Source organism: Sphaerodactylus townsendi, linkage group LG12, assembly GCF_021028975.2.
Source record: "Sphaerodactylus townsendi isolate TG3544 linkage group LG12, MPM_Stown_v2.3, whole genome shotgun sequence".
NCBI classification, from domain to species: domain Eukaryota; kingdom Metazoa; phylum Chordata; class Lepidosauria; order Squamata; family Sphaerodactylidae; genus Sphaerodactylus; species Sphaerodactylus townsendi.
The window spans coordinates 24,023,378-24,037,675 of NC_059436.1; the positions used below are offsets into that span (position 1 = coordinate 24,023,378).

The following is a 14,298-nucleotide window of genomic DNA, read 5'->3' on the forward strand; positions in this document are numbered from 1 at the left end:
ATTTTTGGGCGGGTGGGGGAGAGTCTTTATTTTGCTGCATAAGACTTGTATGAGAAGCACTGCTTTCAGATTTTGGGTTTGGTGCCTTGACATTTCTATTTTAAAACACAATTTCTGTTCATGAGTTTATGGCTTTAGTCTTATGGTAGCTTTGCATACACTTCCTGCACAGAGACCCTTACCTGAGGCCTGAAATAAATACAATGGGTTTTTAATTTTGGGGGGTTGTATGCAAACCCTCCTAAGAATAACCTGGCTGGGCATCAACTCTGGATACAGTACAAACACCTGAGAGTTAATATGCATGCACTTTTTTTTCCTGTGGAGAGGCCTCCCAGAGGAAAAGCTCATCTCTTTCACTCTGCACTGGATACATCATTCCTTTGAGCCAGTGATGGCGAACTTATGACACTTGTGTCAAAGGTGAAACACCAGTTTTCAGGGTGTCACACTCGTGTTCACCAACACATGACAATACTTCCTGCTTGAGTTTCAGGCATTTTGGAATTATTTGACTTTTAAAAAATAAACCAGATAGCACCACTCATGAAGGGATTGTTGTTGTTTTTAAATAAATAAATATGTAAAAAAAAACCCTGTGTCTGTTTATTCGGGGGATGGGTGACACGGTAGCAGAGTCATGTTAAGCATTTCCAAAATGTTTGGCACCCCAAGCCCAAACAATTCGCCATCACTGTGCTTGGCAGCAGTGACTCCTTGTGGGGGAAAGAGCCTCTTGGCAAAATTCCCACACAAGGCTTTGCTTTGCTTCTGCTGATCAGGATCACAGTTGGGTTTCAAGGGGGGATAGACAAATTGATGTCAGAGAAGGCCACCAATGCCTACCAGCCATAGTGTGTTTAGGGTATGTTTATATATACACACAGCAAATATCTGAAACACAGGGCTTGCATGCAGAATCAGGGGAAGGTCTTGGTCACTATGTCCTTTGAGGGAAGCTGTCCCCTTGAGGGATGCTGAACTAGATGGATGAATATGATCCAGAAGGACTCTTCTCATGTCGTGTGCTGGACCTTTCAGAATTTCAGCTTGTAGAGATAAGTGGTGATTTTCATTGTATACAAACACAAATTTTAATTTAGATGCATTTTAACCAGATTAGATTGGATTTTAATTTTATCATTGTTTTAATTGTGTTACTTGTTATTTAAACAAATCTTACGTTATTAACAATTGAAAGCTGCTCTGAGCCCTTGTGGGGCATACAAATCGAAATTAATAAATAAATTTCATAGAGAAATCTCCCTTAACTCCCCAACAGGGCTTCATGGCTTTCCATTCGCAGATTTCTCTGTTCATGCATTTCATAGAGGCATCTCCCTTCACTCCCAGAAGAGCTTCAGATCTTTCCAGTTCTGCATTTCTCCACTAGAGGCATCCCCTTCACCCCAGCAGACTTCAGATTTTTCCATGTATGCATTTCATGGAGGAATCTTGCTTCTCTCCCAAAAAACTCTTCAGACCTTTCCAGTTCTTCAGTTCTCCACTTGTAAGCATTTCACAGAGGATTCTCTCTTCAGTCCCAACAGAGCTTCAGACCTTTCCAGTCCCAGATTTCTCTATTCATATGCATTTCATAGAGGAATTTCCCTTCACTCCCAACAGGGCTACTTTGCTGTCCATTCCCAGATTTCTCTGTGAAATAGCTTTTCATAGAGGAACCGCCAGTCTGGGCTACATGCGTTTCCAGTCCCGGATTTCTCTGTTCACCTGCATTTCACAGAGGAATCCCCATTCCAACAAGACTGCTTAGCTGTCCATTCCCAGATTCCTCTGTGAAATGGCTTCTCATAGAGGAACCTCCTGTCTGGGCTACATGCCTTTCCAGTCCCGGATTTCTCTGTTCATATGCATTTCACAGAGGAATCCCCATTCCAACAAGACTGCTTAGCTGTCCATTCCCAGATTCCTCTGTGAAATAGCTTCTCTAGAAGACCTCCAGTCCTAGACTGGCGTTTCCAGTCCCGGATTTCTCTGTTCACCTGCATTTCACAGAGGAATCCCCATTCCAACAAGACTGCTTAGCTGTCCATTCCCAGATTCCTCTGTGAAATGGCTTCTCATAGAGGAACCTCCTGTCTGGGCTACATGCCTTTCCAGTCCCGGATTTCTCTGTTCACCTGCATTTCACAGAGGAATTTCCCTTCACTCCCAACAGGGCTGCTTTGCTGTCCATTCCCAGATTCCTCTGTGAAATAGCTTCTCATAGAGGAACCTCCTGTCTGGGCTACATGCGTTTCCAGTCCCGGATTTCTCTGTTCACCTGCATTTCACAGAGGAATCCCCATTCCAACAAGACTGCTTAGCTGTCCATTCCCAGATTCCTCTGTGAAATGGCTTCTCATAGAGGAACCTCCTGTCTGGGCTACATGCCTTTCCAGTCCCGGATTTCTCTGTTCATATGCATTTCACAGAGGAATCCCCCTTCATTCCCAACAAGGCTGCTTTGCTTTCCATTCCCAGATTACTCTGTGAAATGGCTTCTCATAGAGGAACCTCCTGTCTGGGCTACATGTCTTTCCAGTCCCAGATTTCTCTGTTCACCTGCATTTCACAGAGGATCCCCTTCTTTCCCAACAGGGCTGCTTTGCTGTCATTCCCAATTCCTCTATTGAAATAGCTTCTCATGAAGACCTCAGTCCTACATGCCTTTCCAGTCCCGGATTTCTCTGTTCACCTGCATTTCACAGAGGAATTTCCCTTCACTCCCTACAGAGCTGCTTTGCTGTCCATTCCCAGATTCCTCTGTGAAATAGCTTCTCATAGAGGAACCTGCAGTCTGGGCTACATGCCTTTCCAGTCCCGGATTTCTCTGTTCACCAGCATTTCACAGAGGAATTTCCCTTCACTCCCAACAGGGCTGCTTTGCTGTCCATTCCCAGATTCCTCTGTGAAATAGCTTCTCATAGAGGAACCTCCAGTCTGGGCTACATGCGTTTCCAGTCCTGGATTTCTCTAGAGGCATCCCCCTTCACCCCCAACAGGGCTTCAGATCTTTCCAGTTCTGCATTTCTACACTAGAGGCATCCCCCTTCACTCCCAACAGGGCTGCTTTGCTGTCCATTCCCAGATTCCTCAGTGAAATAGCTTCTCATAGAGGAACCTCCAGTCTGGGCTACATGCGTTTCCAGTCCCGGATTTCTGTGTTCACCAGCATTTCAAAGAGGAATTTCCCTTCACTCCCAACAGGGCTGCTTTGCTGTCCATTCCCAGATTCCTCTGTGAAATAGCTTCTCATAGAGGAACCTCCAGTCTGGGCTACATGCGTTTCCAGTCCCGGATTTATCTGTTCACCTGCATTTCACAGAGGAATCCCCCTTCACTCCCAACAGGGCTGCTTTGCTGTCCATTCCCAGATTCCTCTGTGAAATAGCTTTCTCCACTAGGGGTATTCCCCTTCACCCCCAAAAGGGCTTCAGATCTTTCCAGTTCTGCATTTCTCCACTTGAGGCATCCCGTTTCACCCCTACCAGGGCCTCAGATATTTCCAGTTCTCCATTTCTCCACTAGAGCCATCCCCCTTCACCCCCAAAAGGGCTTCAGATCTTTCCAGTTCTGCATTTCTCCACTAGAAGCATCCCCCTTCACCCCTAACAGGGCTTCAGATCTTTCCTGTTCTGCATTTCTCCACTAGAGGCATCCCCCTTCACTCCCAACAGGGCTTCAGATCTTTCCAGTTCTGCATTTCTCCACTAGAGGCATCCCCCTTCACCCCCAAAAGGGCTTCAGATCTTTCCCGTTCTGCATTTCTCCACTAGAGGCTCCAGCAAGCACAGTTCCACAACAAAGGCACAAGAGGGTTCATTTTTATCTCAGAGCGACATCATGGCGATGGCATATCTTTATAGGAATTCAGGCCTTCACAGGGCCTTTTTAATTTCCCCCTTTGTCTTCCGAAATCTGAGTTGTTGTTACCAATTTGCCTGGATTCCCGTTGTGTCCTTTAAGCCAAAAGGGCAAGGAATCCCTTCTCCCTAAGCCAAGGAAGAAGTGGGGATTCAGACCAATTTTTATAGGAGTTCCTTTCCAGCTCTTTATGCTCTCCTCAAGCCAAAGGAGAAATAGAGATGCCTCTCTAGTTAGGGCCTCCGTTACAGCCTCCTAAGCCAAGGGGGCAAGAGACCCTTCTCTCCTCAAACCAGAGGAGAGAGAGGCAGACTTCCCAGCCAATAAGCCACTGCAATTTTAAAGAGAGTAACAAGAGTTTATTTCCCTAGCCATTACAGGTTGTCAGCATCAGGAGAGCTGCCCGGAACTGCCGAGAGTTCGAGGCTTATAAAGGGTTTTCAAGGGGTACATCAAAGCAAAGTCACATACATTTCAGGAAATTTAGGATTGCAACTAATTTCACACGTCAAGCATTTTCAGCAGTTTCTCAAACATTCCAGGATGTTCCCAAACAAAGTAGTCTGTGAATGTTACACTTGCATCCTGATTACCCTGAGTTGGTATAGCTATCAGTATTGTGTATGGCACTTCTTGTAACAACTAAGATAATTAAGTTCTGGGCCTCAAGCAAGAAGTGTCAGATTTTTGTGCTTGCTTGTAGCTACTTGGAATGGTTATCTCCTTCTAGCAGTCATGTGTAAATCTATTTGTTAGACCAAAGGGCTCCTCCAGTCATTCCGGAGATGTAGCTACAGTGGTTAGTATAATTAGAAAAGGCTAAAGCAGTTTGCAAGAGAATGTGACCTTTAACTTATAGGTCATTCCCTATTTCTGAGTTCACTGTGGCTATATTCCAAGCTGGATTTTCTATAGTTGGGTTTTTAGCTCTGGGTATTGCTCACACTCTTCAATTTTGGCACCAGTCAGAACAAATAGCAGTAGTGTTTGTAGTTTAAGCAGATTTGTGGAATAGTTTGAGGCAACTAAGTTAGTTAGCTTGTACTCACATGGGGGAAAAGACAGTATACTGATCACATCTTCTCTGAAGATGTGAGCCATAGATGCGGGCAAAATGTTAGGAGTTAAAACTACCAGACCACAGCCACAGTGCCCAGAAAACCCACAACAGCCAGTTAAATGGATAATAAGGGTCTCATTTTTAGGATGCTTAGATTGTGTCTGCCCTAAACAAATCTACTGGAAGAAGAAAAGGCAAATAAATGTTCACTGTGTTGAGGTACTCTTGCAGAGTTCCAGGCATTCTACTGTATCATCTCACAGGGCAAGTGCTGGATCAGGGGTAGGGAACCTGCGGCTTGAGAGCCGCATGCGGCTCTTCTGCCCTTGCACTGTGGCTCCACGAGCCGAGCCGCCGGCCCCATCCTTGCCCGCCCTGCAGGCAAGGGCGGGCAGTGAACACCAACTGCCCGCGGTCAGCTGGGCCGCGCCGCGGGCTTCCCCTCTCGCCCGCCCCGTTGGAGCGGGGCGGGCGCTTTCCCGGCGGCCAGTGAGGCCGAGCCGCTGGCTTCATCCTTGCCCGCCCTGCAGGCAGCAGTGCGGGCGCATCCATGCGCTTCTCAGAATGAGCGGAGTAAAAGGTAAAAAAAACCCCCAATATATATAGTGTTATCTTTATTTTAAATGTCAAAAATTATTTGTGGCTCCAAGTGTTTTCTTTTCCCGTGGAAAACGGGTCCAAATGGCTCTTTGAGTGTTAAAGGTTCCCTACCCCTGGCTGGATCATGCCAAAGGCCCATCTCAGTCCAAAACCCCTTTCCCCACAATGGTCCAGCAAAATGCCCATTAGGAAGGCAGGAATGTAATACTTTCCCCCATTATACATTTCGTAACTTAAGAGCGTGTTGTAGGAATTTACTGCCATTCATTTTAAGTGGGTGATCCTCTGTCCTAGTATTATGAGGCTGAAGTATTTATGTCCCCTTTGCACTGTTTTAATCTTTATCATGCCCCTTAATTATCTTCTCCTTCTTGAGATTTTGAGGTAGGGAACATTTCAATCTTGCAGCTGTTCTGTTCACCATACCTGCAATCCCAAAGGCAGAATATTCCAGGAAATGTGTGCTGAAAGGGTCATCAGTCGTAGATACATTGTTAGGGGTGCACTTATGCATTAAGTACAATTTATTGTGCCTTTTCCTTTTTATCAGTAGCACGAATGAGGGTTGGGGGATGTTCAGCTGCTGCGTATTAATAAACCTCTTTGTGACCTAAGCTATTTCAATGTGTTGAACATGTCATGGGGTTGCCACAGTAACTTCTCTGAGATATTCAATGTCCATATCAAGACTGTAATTCAGCTTCTTGTAAATTTCAGATTTTGATAATTCCCGATAGAGTTAGCATTCCAGGATCAAATGTTTCCTTGGACTTGGTTCATTCATGGGAGATATTCTGTTTCTGCTTAGAAGCTGAGCTTTTGTTTTCTATTGTGAAGGGTCATTTTTGAAGAAATCTCCACCCAGTTCCAGATCTCGTCCTCATGGCCCATCAGTGTAAAGCAAAGACTTCAGTGGCCAGAAAATGCAGAAGGAAAAGGAATCACATCGTGTTGGTGTTCCTCTGGATTAAGAAGGTGGCTGAAACAAAGGAACTATGTCCTACATCGCCTGGACTTTGTGTTTCTCTGCCCTCTGTGAGCAACCCCCCCCCCCAATCTCCTCTTATTCCACAAGGAGCAAAACCCAATCTGTAGGTACTATTCCATGTTTCAGGCATAGGGAGAGCGAACTCACTCAAAAATCCTGACATCTGCCATTTGTCGACAAGCTGGTAGGAAATCCTACAAGGGTTGCAAGAGAAGGAGACAAGCAAAGACAACAGAAATAGAAAGTGAGGTAAGGGCTAGGCTGCAGACTGTCGATAGTTAGGATTAACAGCTGGGACAAAACCCTGACTTCTTCCATGCAGGGGGACACATCTGGAAATCCTACACATTTTGATTTTGGAAGGGGATAAATCTGCCGCTTGGTTCATCAGTGGGATATATTTACCAGTGTATGCTGTCACTTGATGTTATCATAGAGGTGAGGAAGATATATATCCCCTTCAGGGATTGGACGGGATAGAAATCCAACAAATAAATAAATATTTTAATGACTTATGAAGCCCACCCTTGGCAGTCACTTATCGCAAAAGAAATCAGGTCCAATACCACAGTTAATGGCAGGCTGAGGCAACCCAAAACAGATAAACATTTTTCACTGCACCTCTTCCAGAGCAACCACAGAATCAAAGGGACTGTGATCGCAGCACTAATTAAGCTTGTTATTTTATAATTACATAGTAGTCATACCAGTAAGAGGGAATAATTTCAATTCTAAATTTATTAATCCAATTTGAACAAGGACAGAGGGCACTTGCAGTAGCAAAATGTAATCTAATGCCCTCAGCTTTACTATGTGGCAGGTGTTTAAAAAAATTGGTAGGGCTGAGAGAATTTGCCCCTGTAATCAGGGACAAGTGGAAACTAACATATTTTCTTTCACTGTCCCAGATTTGTCAAAGTTCAAGAATAATATGCCACAATTATTCTGTTGTTTCAGGAGGATTCAGTTGATATAATGGCAATCCCATCTTTATTGAATAATTGTGATCTTATGTTTTGTAAAGTGATGGCAATTTTTTAAAGAGCTGATAGAGCTAATGAAATAGTAGCATTGTATTTATGGGTACTGTACTAATTGTAATCTTTTTTCTCTTGTTTCTATATTTTATGTATTTTATATAGATTTTATCTGTTAGTTTTAGTATGCCAATAAAGACTTTGAAGTTTGAAGTGAGATAAATTACTGGTATTTTAACTGTGCCAGGTAATTGAACAGTGTGGCACAATAGGATATAATGGGGAAATTTTTTAAGAATGCGAGTGTGTGGGGACTGGGCATACACAGCTTTTGCTAACTTTCAGTAAAATGTGCTCAAAAGGGCAGAGATATGTATTTATTTGTTATTTAAATTTAATATACACCGCCCTCCCCCCGGGCGCTGTACACAATATGTTAAAACCAATAACCATAACATAAAAGCATAAATACAAATAAAACAATGTAAATGAAAGGCATGAAAAGATATTAAAGGCATAAATATTTTTTTTGCAGGGTTTAGTTAGATGGAGTTGAAGGTTTGGCAGTTGTTACGTGTGTGTGCGTGTGTGTGTGTGTGTGTGAGCGCATAGCAAGTGACTACTTCACTGTGTGTGTAGCCAGTCCATAACTTGTTTGATCCTGACATTCACTGTTATATATACAAGTTCTGGGGCTGCCTTTTGGAGCTAGATAGACTGCAGGCCCCTATTTCCAAAAGGGGATGTATATTACATGCACATGCACATTACAATAATAGGTTGAAGTGCAAAGGAACTTCCTGGGTAGAGTTATTTACACTTAAGTATCTTCAGACGTGATGATTCTATGTGGCCTCTTGCTAAAGCCACCTGAACATGAAAGATACAAAAGGCTGTGAATGCAAACAAATGATTTTGAACTGCTCTGTGTGCTTTTTTTCAAATTATAAAAGGCATTTCAGTTTATTGGCAAGGGTGGTGTTTGTTCAAGTGCACTTGATGAGACAGCAGATATGAAGCGTGTCTGAAAATGAAAGCTCAATTGCTACTTTAGGATGTTTTAGTTGGTCCACAAAAGACATATCCCCTTCTTGCTTTGGGATTTTCTTCCCAGCAGTCTACCGGGAGGAGTAGTCATTCAGCTTACAGGCTCATTTCCTAGTGGACCACTTTGAGGGCTGCTGGTGGTGGCTGGGAAAAAGTGATGCCATGTCCCAGCAACTCTGTCAATGCCTTAAAGCCACTGGGCTTAGACCTCAAGCTGACCCCTAACTCTGAGAATAGATTCTGGGTATTCCTATAGGTTTGGAATTAAGGTCAGTTGTTTTGCATATGCTTTTAAGATGTAAAAGTCAGTGATTTTTTATCTGCATGGATCTCAGCACATTGGAAGTATACGCATAGAAAGCCAGCACAGCATAGTGGTTAGAACATCAGATCAAGATCTGGGAAATCTAGGTTTAGATCCCCCACCCCCACCCCCCCAAAAAAATCTGCTATGGAAGCTGAATCAGCCTAGCCTACCTCACAAGATTGTTGTGAGGACAAATCAGAGAAGAGGGGAATGATGTAAGCCACTCTGGATCCTTATAGGAGAGAAACGCAGGGTAGAAATATGGTAATTTTTTTGATGATTTCACACTTTCTGGTTTGCTTCTGTTGCGAACATGATTTCTTCTGGAAGCACATGCTTCAGATGTGTGCATGCATCGAAAGGCAGACTCTGGAATATTAAATGTCCGTGGCAATCATTCCAGAACCCACCAAGGCTGGGGTCAGGAAGGGATTCCTTTTCCTCTTTAAAAAACAAGCAAACATTGTTTCAGTTTTTACCATTCCTCCTTTACTTCCCAGTTCCTCATGAGGAGCAATCAGGCAGCCTGTGAAGGTGGATCAAATATTCAGAAGCAGCCAGAAGATTTTTGAAAAACCTCTCAGATGATGTACGGCTGCCCATTGCTGGACGTTTAAACATGGAAACTGGGGAGAGGATGGAGGTCAGCCAGGATGTGACACCGGACTCCAACACCGCCCCCCCCCCAGCAGCCACTTCTTCTAGGCGAATAGGTCATTGTTGTCTGGAAATTAGTTATAATTTTGGGAGCTCTCCAGGCCTAACCTGGAGGTTGGTAACTCCTATTCAGATCAGTGAATGTGTTTGTTGACTTTCCCCATTTGTAGTTCTAAATAAATATAGTAAAGAGTGAGTGCCACTTCTTAAGTGTGTCATCACACAGCAGAGGAGACCTACTGTTTCCCCCCATAAGCACGATGGTTTTCTCTCCCGTGCAGACCTGTGCAGATTTCATTAGTCGATTATTTGACTGACAACTCATACAATTAATTGGTTAAGATTTCTTTAATGAGGTGGCTGCCCTGCCAAAAGCATGACCGCACTGTGGAATCCCCACCACCGCCACCACCAAGCAGGTAAAAAAAAAAAATTAAACTCTTTTCCCCAAAAAAGGGATGTCTAAGTGACAGAAAGCAAATATTTTCAACTCTGCTTACAATCCCGGGGACCGGGTAACACACAATGACAACTGTTTAGTAAGTTGGCTTGGTTGGCATGCAAATCGTTACACTCTGGTGACACACAACAGACAACTGCATGTTGTTTTTAAAAAGGCAAAGCAATTAATCTCTTGATACAAAATGTGGGAAGTCCCCTTGTCCATAGAAAGTGGCCGGCGGCTCCTGTCTTGGATAATGAGACATGGCTCTCTTGACAAAAGGGTGCCCGAGATCCTCTTGCAAGGAGCTTCTTGATCCGCCCTTGGCAACCAGCATGATGCCACTTTCTGAGGCCAGAGCTTTCAGTGCATCTTCTTATCCCCCAAGACAACATAAAGCACAATGACAATGATCATGAAGATTACTCCGACGACAATCCCAATGATGTTCAGCGTGCGTGCCACGCGAGAAGAGCTGGAGGCCCCGTCCACATCTCCAGCCCTCATGGCATCTTTCACCTGCAAAGGGAGTGGAAAGTGCCAATGGGTTACATCAAAAAAGGCTACAGGGGGCCTGATCTAGAAGGTGGGAAACTCCTGGAGATTTGGAGGATTTGCCTGGGGAAGCCGATGTTTGGGGGGTGGCAGAGGGATTTCAGAGGGATCCAATGCCACAGAGTCTAGCCTTTTTCCAGGCGAACGGATCTCTGTAGTCTGGAGAACAATTATACCTCGAGGAGATCTCCAGGCCCCACCTGGGGATTGGCAACCCTAGGCAGCATCTGGGCCCCTTATTACTCCTCCACGGGAATCTGGGCAACTGCTCCATAAAGTGGAAGCCCTGCGTGACTCCAGGGCAATTGTAGAGGGCAGACAGAAGGGTGACCAAGAAGGCATAGATTTGATTTAAAAATTGTGTGCGGCAGCTTGCTCTGAAAAGCCAGCACAAAAGTAGACACTTCCTTGCTTTCTGCAAGTTCAAAACACGCAAAATGTTTCAATGTATCTCCCCACGTATGTTCTTATGTTATTTATTGTACATGTTTTTAAAGTCTTTTAAATGTATATATGTTTGTATTGTTTATTGTATTATACTGTTTTTATACCTTTATTGCAAGCCACCCTGAGTCCTCTAGGAGATTTGGCGGGGTGAAAATGTAACAAACGCACACATAAATAAATAAAACATGAAAGTCTGGGATCCTTCAGCCTCCTTCTGAGGCTGTTAGCCCATCCTCTCTCCACACCTGTATCTAAAGGAGCCATGATGAACTATCAGCCTGGCCCATAAACGGTCCCCTTCAAGATAAAGGGGCGGGGCTTGTCTGCCCCCTACATTACATGACATTGGGGGTGGGGGTGGAAAAAGATTGGAGATAAGTGAGCAAGGAAAGGCACAGCTGAAGGATCCCAGACTTTCATGTTTTATTTATTTATGTGTGTGTTTGTTACATTTTCACCCCGCCAAATCTCCTAGAGGACGCAGGGTGGCTTGCAATAAAGGTATAAAAACAGTATAATACAATAAACAATACAAACATGTATACATTAAAAAGGCTTCTCTGCCCGGGAGTGTTTCTTACTCTGCCCTCATTCCACCCAGACAAAAACACCATTCATCCGAAGCAATGCAAAGAAGAGGGGAATAGAAACCAGTGTGAGTGGCTGCCTGCGGCAACTGAAGGCAGTTTCTTGGAAGAATTAGGAAATCCCCCTCCTCCTCCCCCCCCCCCCCCCCCCCCCCCCGCTCAGCCACGTGCACACACACAGTTGACCAGGAGAAGCTGCTGGCTGAAAATTCAGAATTCTTGCCCAGTAAAGCATCTGCAGCTGGGGTGATGGAGGTTGGAAGAGAAAGGCAGAAATCACACTGGAGGGGGGGGGGGAAGTCAGCTGCTGTCCTCTCAGATGACAAGCTCCCCTCTATATCCCCCCTAACACACGCACGCACGCACGCACACCCTCTGTCAGTCTTACACATCATCATTGACTGGGCTGTGGCATATGCTGTTAACATTTTTTGTTGCATGTCTCATGAAGAAAAATAAATCAAGAGATGAACTCTTAAATGTAGGAGGAAGTACTGAACCCTCCCCCTCCCTCCCAAATCATTGCCACTGCACATCTGTTGGACTATATCCAATCAGCTATTTTGCAGGCGGTCATCCCAAAAGTAGGTGCCCTTTTGGGTTGAGTGTGCAGTGGAGGTAGTTTGCCAGAACGATTCCCCAGGTCACCAGAGGTACGATCTCAGGCTCATTCCGCACATGCAGAATAATTCACTTTCAAACTGCTTTCAGTGCTCTTTGAAGCTGTGCGGAATAGCAAAATCCACTTGCAAACAGTTGTGAAAGTGGTTTGAAAATGCATTATTTTGCGTGTGCAGAAGGGGCCTCAGGGTCTGGTACTCTGAACTCTGCTCCAAACTGCTGGGAAGCAATTGAGCACATTTGCTGAGACAGGTTTAGGATTTTGGGTTACCTGAAACATTTAGCATGACATTTGGGGAGGGGGCCTCCCTGGGGCGCTCAACAATTTATTTCAAACAGCAAGCAGGTGCTTCTCTATCCTGACCTTTCACACTTCACAGGAAGAAAAATGGCAAGAAAGGATATACAATGTAATCATAATCTTGACATTGTTTCGTGTCCTCAATTGGCTACATCTTTTAAAAAGTTAAAGCATCATGTATCCCTGGGCTTCTGCTAAGAAACCCTACCACACAGAGACAGACACAAATCCTCTTATGGATGCCACACCCAGACTTCCCATCAAAGGGCAAATGCTATTTTCCACTCTGTTTGCCCCCACAGATGGGTTACAAAGGTTCTCTTTCAGAGAAGTTACAAAAGCTGAATGGAGAAAGAGACCATGCATTCAGTATCCCTCGGAAGCCAGCCGCCCAAAGGAGTGCCGCTTGGTAACAACTGTGATAGATGTAGGCACCAACTTTGCAAATAACATGCGGGACCCATCCATGGAATATACTGCACACTGGCTCCACATATGAGCACAGTTCGGATGCCAGCAAACACCGCCCCTCTGAAAAACCCCTTCTGGTTGAGAGGCGAAGAAATGAACAGCAGACTCACTCGAATAGAGCAGATCAAAGCTGCTATTCCCGTTGGTAAGAAGCAGCAGAGTAAGTGGAAGATGGACAGACCAAGGTAGGTCGGAATGTTTCTCTGCGATGTCTCCATCGTCCGTCGTTCTCCCGGACTCCGAAAGTTCTCTGTGGCTCAGCTGAGAAGTTCTTGGGAAAGAAAGGACTGCAGGCTGGCTTGGCTTCAGCCGGACCACAATCGAGAGGGAGTAACGTAGTCAGCGCATCATCCCACCCACTGACTGGGGCAGGAGTTTAAAAAACATCAAACTTGCATGATGAATCTAGCAGAATTTGGACTGGGGAGTGAAGGTGGGCGGGGGAGAAGAGAGCACACGGTGGAGTCAGCTGGCTGAGGCCAACCGAGCTGCTGGAAAACTCGCTTCTTGCTTGTTGTTTCCTCTCTATGGCCCATTTTATATTTGGCTAGGGAAAAAAAAGACCTGAACACATTGCCAGTAATGCCATCTAGTTCCTAGTTTCCCTATCTGGTGCCCTCAGTTGCCAGAACCAGTCCATCAATGCCATCCACTTCTGGTCCCTTCTCCGTTGCCCTCAGTTGCCAAAAACAGTCCAGCAATCCCATCCACTTCTAAGCCCCTCTCCAATGCCTTCAGTTGCCAGAAACAGTCCTGCAGAGAATGTAATTGGTATAAAGCACCTTTCCCTATCCTGGCAATTGTCCACCGTACATTCCTTATTCTTATAGATTTGCTTAGTAGATCACAAACAACATGAGTTAGCACTGTGACATGGCAGCAAAGAAAGCCAATGCAATTCTGTGCTGCATCAATAGGAGTATAGTGTCTAGATCGAGGGATGTAATATCTCAATGGAGACCCAGGTGGCCCATACAACCCGGGCTGCATTCTTCCATCTTCGTCAGGCCTGGCGCCTGGCTCCCTTCCTCTCCCGCACTGACCTGGCCACGGTGATCCATGCAACGGTCACCTCCAGGTTGGACTATTGTAACTCGCTCTACGCAGGCCTACCCTTGCGTTTGATCCGGAAGTTACAGCTGGTCCAACATGCGGCGGCCCGCCTGCTCACAGGGGGCGCCTTTCGTGATCATATCCAACCTGTGCTGCGTCGCCTGCATTGGCTCCCAGTTGAGTTCCGGATCATCTTCAAGGTATGGGTGTTGACCTTTAAGGCCTTACGCGGTCTGGGACCCTTGTACCTTTGGGACCGCATTACCCCATATGTCCCTTCTAGGCCTCTGCGCTCAGCAGAGGCCAATCTACTGCTAG

General features: G+C 45.2%; 1 protein-coding gene and 1 long non-coding RNA gene across 2 annotated transcripts; one reads left to right on the plus strand and one right to left on the minus strand.

Annotated features, from left to right (window-relative positions):
• Positions 1 to 5,681: 5,681 nt before the first annotated feature.
• On the plus strand, positions 5,682 to 7,860 carry LOC125441947. The gene is made up of 2 exons (XR_007245925.1): positions 5,682 to 6,233; positions 6,365 to 7,860. It is a non-coding gene; the product is annotated as an uncharacterized LOC125441947 (long non-coding RNA).
• Positions 7,861 to 9,836: 1,976 nt separating this feature from the next.
• On the minus strand, positions 9,837 to 13,259 carry LOC125442053 (proline-rich transmembrane protein 1-like). Its single transcript, XM_048513159.1, has 2 exons — positions 13,038 to 13,259; positions 9,837 to 10,464 (listed from the first exon to the last, which is right to left on the minus strand). The coding sequence occupies exons 1-2, from the start codon at positions 13,143 to 13,145 to the stop codon at positions 10,309 to 10,311; spliced, it is 264 nt and encodes an 87-aa protein (XP_048369116.1). The 5' UTR covers positions 13,146 to 13,259; the 3' UTR covers positions 9,837 to 10,308.
• Positions 13,260 to 14,298: the final 1,039 nt, after the last annotated feature.